The 13,275-nt window shown below is 41.5% G+C and overlaps 1 protein-coding gene across 5 annotated transcripts in view; it reads left to right on the top strand.

The window, feature by feature from the left end:
• The first annotated feature begins 7,509 nt into the window (after positions 1 to 7,509).
• The window catches only part of Tfb1m (transcription factor B1, mitochondrial), a 39,483-nt gene continuing 33,717 nt past the window's right edge, over positions 7,510 to 13,275 (top strand). The window contains exons 1-2 of one of the 5 annotated variants that reach the window (XM_070010678.1): positions 7,510 to 7,701; positions 9,603 to 9,754. In XM_070010678.1, the coding sequence (XP_069866779.1) occupies positions 7,578 to 7,701; positions 9,603 to 9,754 (276 nt within the window). In that variant the 5' untranslated portion in view covers positions 7,510 to 7,577. The other 4 variants (XM_070010683.1, XM_070010680.1, XM_070010679.1 and 1 more) reach the window with 4 other exon arrangements.

The raw sequence follows: 13,275 nt of genomic DNA on the forward strand, positions 1-13,275 counted from the left end.
AAGGAGAAGAAGAAGAAGAAAGAAGAAGAAGAAGAAGAAGAAGAAGAAGAAGAAGAAGAAGAAGAAGAAGAAGAACAAGAACAAGAACAAGAACAAGAACAAGAACAAGAACAAGAACAAGAACAAGAACAAGAAGAACAAGAAGAAGAACAAGAACAAGAACAAGAACAAGAACAAGAACAAGAAGAACAAGAACAAGAACAAAAACAAGAAGAAGAGGAGAAGAAAAGGAGGAGGAGGAGGAGGCTGAGGAGGAGGAGGAGGAGGGAAGGAAAGAAAGAAAGAAAGAAAGAAAGAAAGAAAGAAAGAAAGAAAGAAAGAAAGAAAGAAAGAAAGAAAGAAAGAAAGAAAGAAAGGAAGGAAGGAAGGAAAGAAAAGGAGGAGAGAAGAGAGAGAACCAAACTGTATTGTAGAGTTGTAGAGACTCCTTTGTTTCTGTTTTGCCTTAGGGATGTATTAATTGGGGCCCTAGAGGTTGCCCAGCCTGACTCTTCCTCCTTTAAGCCAGAAGGTGGAACCTGATGCTTGAAAGGTGTTTTCCTTGGGCCAGCTTTGTTCAAGGCTGTGGGAGGAGGCCTAGAAACGTGTGTGGTTGTGGCTGGGTGTTTCTAAAATTTGCCATCAGCTAAGAGCCCTGTTTCTTTGCAGGTTGTAGCTGGTGGTGGTGGGCACATTGGAAATGTGACTTAGAGGGACATTGTTTTATGAATACACATTTTCACCGAAATTTTGAGGTGTTGCAGAAAAACTCAGAGAGGTGTTGCATGTTAGTGAAACAAATGTAAAATGAAAGATGTCTGGCTTCAGTAAATATATAGAGTATACTTTCTGTTATCTTTAAATGTTTTGGGTTTTTTTTGTGTTTTGGTTTTTGTTTGTTCTTTGCTGGTCCTAGGACTTGAACTCAGGGCTTGGGCTCTGTCCTTGAGCCTCTTAGTGCTCAAAGCTAGAACCCTACCACTTGAGCCACAGTGCCACTTCTGGCTTTTTCTGAGTAGTTTATTGGAGATAAGTGGCTCACAAACTTTCCTGCCCAGGCTGGATTCGAACCAGGATCCTCAGATTTCAGCCTCCTGTGTAGCTAGGATTATGGGTGTGAGCCACCAGTGCCCAGCTTCATGAAGTTTTGATGTATAAGTGGGTTGTGGTGATAGAGGGTTTCAATGTTAAAAGCATTCTTAACCCTTAAATGTTTGGAAAACCCAATGCGAAATGCAAGAGTCTTCAGATTGAAGAACTGCGGATTTTTTTGGGGGGGGGGGTGGATCAAGTCGTGGGGCCTGAACTCTGGGCCTGGGCGCTGTCCCTCAGCTCTTCAGCTCAAGGCTAGTGCTATACCACTTAAACCACAGAGCCACTTCTGGCTTTTTTCTTTTTGCTTATGTGGTACTGAGGAATCGAACCCAGGACCTCATGCATGCAAGGCAAGCGCTCTACCACTGAGCCACCTTCTCAGACCCAGGATTTATTTTTTATAAAAATGGTAAGGATTGTTATCAGAGCTCAGTTGGGCAATTTGCAACAGGTCATTTGTAAATTTATCAAAAATCAGGAGGCATTTTTTTTCCTATAGAAATAGTAATTGAAGTAGGATTCGATTCCTGAGCAAAACCTCTAAAGCCTATTTAACTTAAAAACAGTATATAAATTATACTCTCGGAGATTGAGAATTATATGATTAATATATATATAATGCAATATAAATGAATGATTGTCGTGATGATAGCCCTAAGCCAGCCCTCCCCTCCCCTTGCCCACACAGTCCATTTGCTGCCTGAGCACACTTTTTAAAACACATCTAAAATAATAGGCCTTTAGTCATAATATAGTATATGCATTTCAAAACATAACTTGTTTCACAATAATAACTTAAGATCTTGTATTTCATACTACCATTTGACTTAGTACATCATATTTGCTACCTAATCCTTTCTGCCAAGAACCACCTCTTCACTACCATCTCCCAAAAGAACAAGAAAGGTACTAAAGGAACTACATGAAATCAGCTATAAAAATGGGTAATGCTAAGAGCAAAGGAAATATTTGTTTTAAGGTATAACATTTGTAATTCTATATTTCAGGTGACTCTCTGGTGTTAAAATTGTCAGTGTCTCTAAATAGTTATGTGTAACAGCCATGCTTAATAATAGAATCCAGAGGTGAGAAAGCCATCCTTCATGAGAGCCACAGAACAGTAAATGAGCATGAAGTCCTCTGAGCTTACTTTGTCATATGTTACAACAACAAGGGAGCTACCTCCTGATGGTTATTTGATTTCAATACTATAAGAGTATTGATTTCAACACCATATGATTCAAGTTAGATATATATCTCCTAGACAAGAGGAAAATATTAACATTAATGACATATTTGCAATCCATGGGGACTATATTTGGTCCATTACAACATGACTTTGAAAGTGTAACAAAACTGGATGCATATTTTTGTCATACGATAAAGCCATCTATTCCTATTCTCACATTGTAGCTAAAGAAACTGTATTTGTTTTCTGTGATTCTTGTAACTAATTTTCACAAACTAAAGATTCAAAACAACACAGATTTATTGACTTATACTTCAATAGCTTAGAAGTCTGAAATAAGGCTCAATGGGCTAAAGAAGATGTGCGTAGGACCTTTCTGGAGGTCCAGGGGAGAATCTACCTCTTGGCACATTCCAGCTTCAAGAGGCTTGATCCTACCTTGATCTCCACCTTGATCCTACTCTTCCAGCTTCCAAGTCAGCAACAGGAGGCAGTGTCCTTCCCACGGGACCATCTCTCCTGACTCTCTTTCCATTCCATCTTCCAGATACTCAGGGATGGTCTAATGGTTAGGATTCATTCAGTGCTCTATCAATCCCATATTCCACTTTGAAGGATTCTAATGATGACTTTGATATTGCCTGTTTAATCCAGGACAATCACTTGATCATATAATTAGACAATTGGCAACCTAACTGCCACCAACAACCTGTTACCCCTCTGCCATTCATCACCTAACATGGAACATGTCCCAGAGATTAAGATATGGTCAATTTAGAAAGTATTGCAGGATGGCTGGGAAGGTGGCTCAGTGGTAGAGTGCTTGCCTTGCATGCTCGAGGCCCTGGGTTCAATTCCTCAGCACCACATAAGCAAAAAGAAAAAAGCCAGAAGTGGCGCTGTGACTCAAGTGGTAGAGCACTAGGCTTGAGCTGAAGAGCTGAGGGACAGCGCCCAGGCCCAGAGTTCAGGCCCCACGACCGGACCCCCCCAAAAAAAGAAAGAAAAAGAAAAAGAAAGTATTGCAGGGATGGCACACGATCTGTTGCTAACTTGGAACTTCAGGAGTTGATGATGGAGATGGATATAAGGGTTCAGATGACTCTGAGGATGCTAGAGTGAGTTACTCTGTGGGAAAGGAAATGTTTCATGGAGCCAACCAAGTACTGTGGGGGGAATCAGATCTTAGATTGGCACAGAGTCATTACAGAAATAGCTTCAGAGGGAATAACAGTATATGAACACTGGCCAGAGTTGAAGTGTGCAAATGCTATAGTCTGATATCCAAGTTCAGCCTCCTTCTCTGTCCAAAAAAGGGTATGTGAACTTTGGACATTTAGCTTTTCTTTAGTTTCCTCATTAGTAAATGGGGGAAATGTGGGAACTCTGGGGTCCTGTAGGGACTACGACTGAGTACATGGAGAATGGTTGATGGCAATGGAAAACTGCAGGTTGTATAGTGTTTATTCTAAGTCTGAGTAAAAATACAGTAGTATGAGTGTCTGAAAGGGGACAGTCTGACCCTATAAAAGCAGTGGATGGGGAAGACCTCTTGGGTTTCAACATGTTGTCAATTAAACTTATTCCTCACCCACTGGTTTTATTAAAAGATTATGAAATGACACTGTGGGAATCTTGCTGATCCAGCACCCAGGTATCTGCTGGATGGAACCAGCACAGGGACTGAGCAAGAATAGGAGACCTAGGACAGAGAAAGGAATCACTGTGCACCATTTTGTAGCCTGCCTGTAGACCTCTGCTAGGGAAGGAAAGGGGCCTGCACCAAGATGCCCAGGGACACCCACTTACTCTGTGAACCCGGGGGTCCTATTTACAACCTGTCTGCACATTACTTTTTTTCGGGGAGGGGCGTTGATGCTGGGGTTTGAACTCAAAGCCTCACACTTGTTCAAGTCTTACCAGTTGAGCCATGTTACTTTAATTATTTTTCAGAAAGGCTGGCCTCAGACTGCAATTCTCCTACTTCTACCTGCCATATAGCTAGGATTATAGATATATAACACCACGCCAGGCTTGCTTGTTGAGATAAGGTCTTGCTTTTTGCTCAGGTTAGCCTCAAACCACAACACTCATCATCTCTGCTTCCTAAAAACTAGAAGCACAGGCACACCCAATTCCTCCACAGAACTTTTTACATGTATAGTGAAGATTCATTACAAGTGTATTAGTTCTCATAGTGTTATTCATGAATAAACAAATAACATAAAGAAAGGCTCATACTGTACAATGCCTTTAGACCTAGCTGATTTGTTCTTCGTTCACAAAAAAGAGTTGCTTCCTGAGCCCTTCCTGCATTCCCATGCTCCCTGGATGGTACTGAGTAGAAAGAGCTACCTGTCCTGTCACCTCACTCAAATACTTCCTGCACAGATGGGCATTCAAATCCTGCCTGGAGTAGCAGTAAACACTCCTCAGGCAATGTGCATCCTCTGCTGCCCCAGAGCTGCCCGCTTCCCTACCACACCCTAAGCAGTTCGTTAGCTGCTGTGAATTCTCATGGTCTCTTCTTCCCTTAGGTAAGTCACAGGATTCCTTTGTGACTAATGGGCATCCAACAGCTATTAGAAACAAACAAAGAAAAAAACAGCAAAACGTGCAAAACAAATGTAGCTCTTTATGTTTCTCTAGAGCATCGAGTCACGTTCTACAGGCTTATAAAATATCAGAAAAGGGCACTTTACATATCATAATCATCATTTTACAAAGTTCAAGTTGGCAATTCCAAGCCACACTTAATTTTCTCTGAAAATTCCCACATGGCAAGTAGATATTGCTCTTGGTGGCTTTCAAGTCTCTTTCAAGGAACTGTAAAATGACAGTCTCTGGAATTTGCATTTTCCCCATAAATAGACCCTAAATTACTTCTATCAAATAAAGTCATATATGCATTTTCATTAAAATAAAAACTAAACTAATAAGTAATTTTCCTGTATAGCTATTCTGGGATTTATGCAAATTAAAATTCTGTATTATAGTTTGGTATGAATCATTTGTAGTTCTTCCTCTATGCTGATAGGAGGGGCCAGCAACTTCTGTTTTAATTATAATATTTTACCTTATTAAAATCTATATCTAGATGAAGCAGATACTTCAAAGCTTCAAAACTGATGAAACTGCATACTTTTCTTTTGAGGAATAAAACTGTTTGCATTTAACATGTGAAATATACTACTAAAACACCCCTGCTGATTTCACAGGCTCTTACAAGGAATTCTGCATAATTTTCTGAAATTAAAAGACTCAGGATCAGATATTTATGATGATAAAAATTGGATCTCAGGAATTATTAAAATCTCAGAAAACCCTCCTCAGATGGAAATTTTTATTCATTCAAAAATTATTTAATACAAGGTTAATTTAACAATGCAGTTGAAGCAAAAGATCTGAATTATATACTCATCTCCACTATGTATTAGCATAATGACAGGGCTTTGTGAACCTAAAAAGATAGAATCTAAAAAAGAATTGCATGAAGTAACATGAAACATGGATTTCTAAATTAATAATAGCATAGTTGAAACAGTTGTGAAGCATAGTACTTTTCTAAAAGCTTTATAAATTGTAGACTTTCTATTTTTGTATAAACTTGTCTAGTTTCTTTAGCTTTCCAGTTATTGCTCTGAGAGAAAGGACAGGATAGGCCACAATAGAAGTGACAAAGGACACTAAGAAGTTGGAATGGAGTGGGGCATTGGTGGCTCACACCTGTAATCCTAGCTACTCAGGAGTCTGGGATCTGGGGATCATGGTATGAAGCCAAGCTGGGCAAGAAAGTCCATGACTCTTATCTCTAAGTCATCACAGAAAAAGCCAGAAATAGTTCTGTGGCTCCAGTGGTAGAGTACTAGTCTTGAGCAAAAGGAACTCAGAGACAATACCCAGACCCAGAGTTCAATCTCCAGGACCCACACAAAAAAAGTTAGAATAGCAGCCAATACCTGCTGTATAAGCATTGTAGTAGAAACATTAGCCACCGAACACCTCAGTGAACTTTGACTAGATGCCACATCTAGTTCATAAGACTGTCAAGATGTTTAAAAAAAAAAATACTAGGAAGTGGTGCTGTGGTTCAAAGTGGTAGAGCACTAACCTTGAGCAAAAGAGCTCAGGGACAATGCCCAGACCTTGAGTTCAAGCCCCACGACCAGAAAAATAAATAGTTATAGTTGTATAGAGAAACATTTTCCATGAGGGAGAATGATGGAAGGGACGACATTAATCAAGATGTACTGAACTTGTAACCTGATTTGAACTAAAATTTCTTTGAACAACTGAAGATAATAATAAAAAACAGAGATATGCACACACACAAAAAAAAAATTCCTAAAGTCTAAAGTACTCATGTCAAAAGCAAAATTACAACAAATAAAAAAGATCCAGGCAGACTTTCGTTATCCTCAAATCGGGCACTTGGGAGCAGGTTGGAAGAGCTCCATCCGGCTGCATGACCAGGCAGTATTAGTGGAGACAGTGAGTGCAGCTAGGTAGGAATGTTGCCTTATTCGGGTTGGTTGGCAGCCTACTATGGAAGAAAGCTCAGGGGCTATCACTATCACAGGTGTTTATTACAGAAGTATACTAAATGGGGTTTAAAACCAGCCTGCGGCTCCCTGCCTCAGGACTCAATCTGGAGGCATCCCCGCACCAAATGCAACTTAATTTGTTAGGTGAAATGAGCCAAGCTCAAGGTGGCACCATAAAACCTATCTTGAATTTGTTTCTTTATTGTGTTAAAACCAACATAAACAAGGTGAGTTTTCTTCTCAACGGAATGGCCTCTGAAGCTCGTGCCTGGGCCAGGCCGGGCCGGGCCAGGGTAGTGAACCTGGCCAGCCTGGCTGCACAAGTCAGAAGATGAAACACTGAGGCCTGGAGGAGCTGGATGCCCTAAAAACGCCCAGGCATGAGAAAAAATGGCCAGCACACACTAGCTGCTGCCATCAGCTGGCCAGACACCAGGTCCGCGCCGCCATTCGGCACCTCTAGGGCCTGCCGGGTTCCACGGGGGCGGGGCGCCGCTTCCCCAAGGCCACGCCCCTGCTCCCAGAATCCACTGGGGCTCGCCAGCGGAAACCACCCCCACACGCCGGCCCACAGCGCAAGGGGCGGGGCGCCGTGCGTGCCCTCTCAATGTACCCGGATTTCCGGCCTGAGCCTTGGAAATACCGACCAATGAGTCTGGCCCGGAGGCGGGCTTTCCGTTCCCCAGGCACCGCCCTCGCGGGCAGCTCCCGGAAATCGCCGAGCTTCGGGCTTGGGCCGGTGATGGGCCCGCGCGCCCCTCCCTGGCGCCATGGCTGCGTCGGCGAGGTTCCGCCTTCCGCCGTTGCCCACCATTCGGGAGATCATTAAGTTGTTCAGACTGCAAGCAGCGAAGCAGCTATCCCAAAATTTCCTCTTGGACCTGAGGCTGACAGGTGGATGTGGCGCCCGCGGGCGGGAGCTGAGAGCCGGCCCCGGCCCGCACGTGCCGGGCGTCCCCCCCGCCGGGGCGGGAGGCGGGCGGGGTCACGTGGGCGGGGTCACGTGGGCCCGCGCGGCCGCGGCCTGGCAGGCTCTGGCCCGCGGCGCTGCCCCTGCGCTGTGGGAGGCTGGCAGGCCGTCTCAGAATGGGTCGGCCCTGGTGGCGAACGCGGGTACTTGTTGCGTGTTTAACTCGTACTCGGCCGGCGGCGGGCGGCCCACGCCTGTGACCTCGCTACTCCGGAGGCCCAGGTCTGAGGATGGCGGGCACAGAAGTCTGTGAGACCCTTTCTCTCCTTGTGATAGAATGGCAGCTTTGAGCCAAGGGACAGCACCTGGACCCTGAGTTCAAGGCCCAGTACCGGCACCAAAACATAAACCCTCGTCAACGGTGCAGGTACTCGGGGAACAGCCACTACACAAGCTACAACCTGCTCATGCTGGGGATAGGCGATGAGAGTGGACAGGGTCGTCCCTAGAGTCTAGGTTTTATTGAGTGAAGGTCTCATTGCTTTGAAAAGTCCGTTCTTAGAAGGCACGGTGTGTCCACAGTGAAATTCACCTGATTTTAGACAATGTGTGCTGATTTAACTACCTCCCTCCCCCATCCAGTTCTTACCTAAAAAGGGAGATTGCAAGGATAAATTATACCACACTACAAAAAAGTACACCAATTCACGGCTGAATTCTGAAGTTTTGAAATTTTTTTTGATATTTCACTCCACTTGGTCCCTCTTCAGGAGTTGGAGATAGCAGTAAGTCACAGCCATTGATGCACAGTCCTCAAAACATAGATGAGCTTGAGGAGGAACCTCTGTCCTGCCTGTAATAACTCTCCAATTGGAAAACTAAGGATATTAACTTTACTCACTAACGAATCTTCCCTTTGAGAGGCATTTGGTAGTAGTTACATAGCAAGGATTTGGCTTTAGAATTTACACCTGAGTTGGGAATCCTTTCTTGGCCATTTGCTTTCTCCCTGAGCTTACACAAATAAGACAAGAAAACTATCAAGTTCAGCAAAACTAAATTGTGTAGTAGTTCTTAGTCAATAAATTTCAAAGATTAGTAGTTATTGAAAAAAATCTCAAGGAGAGAATGTAAGTACATCGTCTACAAAAGTGGGTACTGATTCCTTCCCTAGTTGGAGATATGTAAGGGTTTGGTTTTTAGTCTTTAAGCTTACGAAGTGGTTATCAGTAACAAGCAAATGTGGGACTATACAGTGTTTGTGAACACATGCCAAGAAATGCCAGAGTGTTTTGAGTTACCGAATGTCTACTGCTGTCCAGAAGTCCTTGTTGCTTTTATTTGAATGTCTCATGGCCAGTCCATTCTAGGTTTTTCTATAAGAAGAATTAATAGTTTGGAAAACTTAAAATCTCCACTAGAACTAAATTGGACTTTTTCCTTGAAATGACTAAGGTTCAAATTTGTGAAGGCTGTATGATCCTTCTAAAGATTTGCACATAGGTAAAAATGAAGACTATCTGCTCACTTTTGCTTCTGGAGGAAGATTCTCAATGTGGAAAAAGTATTGCTTATTCAAATATTTAATGTCCAACAGCTAGAGTAAAGTTCTGCAGGCCTACCTGGCCAAGTTTTAGGAACAGAATATATGATATTTGCCACATTGAAGTAAAGGCCATTTCACAATAACTTTATTTTCATTAAGGAACTGGGACAATTAAACATTGATATGATAGAATATTGAATGTCTACTATATGTTGGTTTTGGTTGAGAGTTAAATAATCGAGTAAGGTTCATAGGAATTTTTTGTGTATTATTTTCACCTTTAAATTCCATGCATTGATATTTACATGTCAGAGGTAACTAAAACTTCCTTTCTTCTAGATAAAATTGTAAGGAAAGCTGGTGATCTGACAGGTGCTCATGTTTATGAAGTGGGTCCTGGACCAGGGGGAATCACAAGATCCATTCTCAATGCCAATATTGCTGAACTTCTGGTGGTGGAAAAGGACACCCGGTTCATTCCTGGATTACAGGTGCGATCCTTTTTAATTTTATTTGGAGACAGGGTCTTGCTATGTAGCCAGGCAAGCCTCAAACTTAACAATCTCTCTACCTCCTTCTTTTTTTTTGCATTCTGGAATTGGAATTACAGGTGTGTGTCACAATGTCCAGCTGAGTGAGATGTCTGTTTTTAGGAAACAGTAGTAAGTTCAGGGCTCCAGGCATGGCAGAAGAGATAAGGCTCCTGCTTATCAAGCACAGTGACCTGAGTTCAAACCCAGGACTGTCAGAAAACAATTTTTTTAAGTTTTTTATCTATTTTTTAACTTTTTATTGTAAAGATACTGTACAGGAGTTACAGTTACATGAGTGAGGTAATGAGTACATTTCCTATCGAGCATTATTACCCCCTCCTTTGTTTTTCCCCTACTGTCCCTTCCCTCACCTTCCCCAACTTCTCCCTCTCCGCCTTCCCAAGTTATAAAGTTCGTTTTCAACATAGTGTCTTGTACATCTCATTGTTACAATGGGTCAGCCTGTATCCTTGTTTCAGCATTTTGTTATTTCCCTTCCCCTTCCCAAATTAGAAAAATGTATATACAAGATACAGGACACTGGAATCAAATACAGTGACAACAGGGGTTATACTATGGGGGAAGAATATATAAAAGTAACAAAAAAAATCACATAGTACATTAAAAACAACAGCAACAAAGAAAAAAACCTTGTGTGTCCCTATCTTGGGGCTCATTTTGCTTAGCATAATCTTATATGGTCATATGTACATAGCTTTTGACCTTTTGTGCTTGTCTGGTAAGATTATCCTAGACGTATACTAGTTGATTGCAGATAAGGGAAACTATGGGACCTGTGTTTCTTTGGGCCTGGCTTAATATAATTTTTTCCAAGTCTTTCCATTTCCTAACAAACGGGGCAGTATCATTCTTTCTGATGGAGGCATAGAATTCCTGTGTGTGTGTGTGTGTGTGTGTGTGTGTGTGTGTGTGTGTGTGTGTGTGTGTGTGTGTGTGTGTGTGTGTGTGTGTGTGTGTACATACATACACACACACACACACATATATATACCATATAGAAAACAGTTTTTAAAAGCATATCTTGAACTATGATTCTTAAACCTGACGCTAAACTACTTTGTGTGGTTCTTTGCTTTTTATCTTTTTGTCCATTAATATTGCTTATCATAGCCCATTCCTTCAAAATAAACTATGCCCCATAATAACTCACTGACATCACTTTTGATAACCGTTCAATTAGGTTCAGAACAAACATTTCCACAAGCAAAAGATTAAAAACCAAAAAAAAAAAAAAAAGCTAGATCTTTATCAAAAGAAACTAATGGTTAAGTTTAAGCATTTTTGCAGGAGAATTTTCAAGTGAAGAAAAGAAATTGTACTTAGAATGAGGTTTATATGCATCTTTTAAAACACAGGGCAATATTTGAAGGAACTGAATGTGTTTCAGTTGAAGGAAGACAAGCTTTGAATGAGGATATTTATGTATGTATTTCTTTATGGTAGTGCTGGGATTTGAACTCAGCCTAGCACTTGCTAGACAGGGGCTCTGCAACTTGAGCCATACCTCTAGCCCTTGTTTATATTGGTTATTTTCAAGATAGCATCTCTTCATGTTGTTGGAATGGTAGGCCTGCACATCAGGTCCAGCTCTTTGTAGCTTAAAATGGCAGATGTGTAGCTGCATGCCACTGGTCAAGACACAATCTTGAGAACTTTTTTTTTTTGTTAGGCCAGGACTGGTCTCAAACCAGGATCCCCACCTCCCCAGTAGTTGAGACTACAGACCAGAGCCAGGGTGTTCAGCCAAGTGGAGGTCTTCATAGCTGCATCTTAAAGGTTGCCAGTGGAAAGTTTAAGCTTGATTTGATGTTTTCTAGGCAAGATTTACAACAAATAGGTGAGAGTTCAGGCAAAAGACAGGGTTGAAGAGGGAGTTAAATTCTTAAAACATTAGCAACCAGTGGAACCAATTTTATCAGAGAACTTGTAAAGGGAATTCTTCATAGGGAGCATTTAATGACTTCAGGGCCGTTGTTTGATTCCTATGTAATTCTAAAACTTTAATAGAGCCCTGAGCATTTGGCTCAGATGACTAGCAATTTATTATATGATTATAAAGGAACAATAAAATAATCCACATTCTTATTTCTGTACAAGAGAGCAAATTGGTTTAAAATTAGGACATTCATATACTTATTTATGTATGTGTTAATGGAAAAATATCTAATTTCTGTCAGAACAGTTTGAGAAAATTTGTTTTAAAACCTAGGACTTAGCGCATGCATCTGAATTTATAAGAAACCCAGCAATGTTTCTTATTATCTAGTGTTTATGCAAGAATTATATAATGGTCAATTTTATCTAATTTTGTCAATCAGAACTCATTTCAGATTTCTGCCTTTTTTTTGGGATTGTGGCATGGCGCCTAGTCCTTGGTGAAATGTGAAATTTAATAGCAATTTGGATCGTTGCTTTGAACCATGTTCTCCAATTGGGACTATATCCCAATTTGAGGTAGAAGTGGGAATATTGTTATTTTTGTTGGGATTTACCACATGATAAAAGGAAGCTTGAATAACACTTCATAATTCCTTCTGGTTTATTCTTGGTGCTTTCTCTATGTAGAGAGCTTCACATCTCGCCATCTGTTACATGTATTCTTCCTCACTAGGCACAAGGGAGAATCAAATATCTGTTGATTCTGGTTTTACTTTATGTGGTCCCCACACCGATCCTTTTTTGATAGTATGAGGGTTTGAATTAAGGATCTCAAGCTTGCTTACTCTGCTGATGTTCTGCCATTTGAGTCATGCCTCTAACTCTGCTTTGTGTTGGTTAGTTTGGAAGTAGACTCCGGGAGACTCTTCTGCTTGGGCCGGCTATGAATTCAAATTCTTCAGATCTCAACTTCTTGAGTAACTAGGATTATAGATGTGAGCAACTCATACCTGACTGAAGACATTTTAAAAGAGCAAATAGCTAAGTATGGTGGGGTATATCTTATCTAGCTACTTACAAGGCAAGGTCAGATTTTCCAGGCCAGCCCAGGCAAAAAAATTAGTGTGATTCCCATTTCAGCAAACAAGCTGGACATGATGGTGAACCTCTGATCCCAACTTTTAGGAAGGCATAGGTAGGAGAATCACACAGTCCAAGGCTGGTCCCAGGTAAAAAAGTGTGAGATAGTAGCCAAAAGTTAGAAAAGGGAAAAGGCGCTGGAGGTATGGCTCAAGTAGTCCAGTGTCTATCATGTAATCAAGACCCTAAGTTCAGAGTCAGTCCTAGAAACAAATAAAAGAGCAGCTGCCCTCCTTCTCTACCACCTCATTTTACAGGCCCATGCTCCCTGCTCTGTACCTTATATCTCATTAGGTTTGTCATCATTGGACATGCTGAGTATATTTCTTCTCATTTGTTTATTGTCAGAGTGGTGACTCTGGAAGGTGAGTGTCTTGAGGGTAGTTTTGAGTCTTGTTTTGTTGCCTGCTCTATCTCCAGGACATATGACAGTACCTTCC

The sequence above is a fragment of the Dipodomys merriami genome, unplaced genomic scaffold, assembly GCF_024711535.1.
Source record: "Dipodomys merriami isolate MVZ:Mamm:240054 unplaced genomic scaffold, mDipMer1.0.p SCAF_8, whole genome shotgun sequence".
Taxonomy (NCBI): domain Eukaryota; kingdom Metazoa; phylum Chordata; class Mammalia; order Rodentia; family Heteromyidae; genus Dipodomys; species Dipodomys merriami.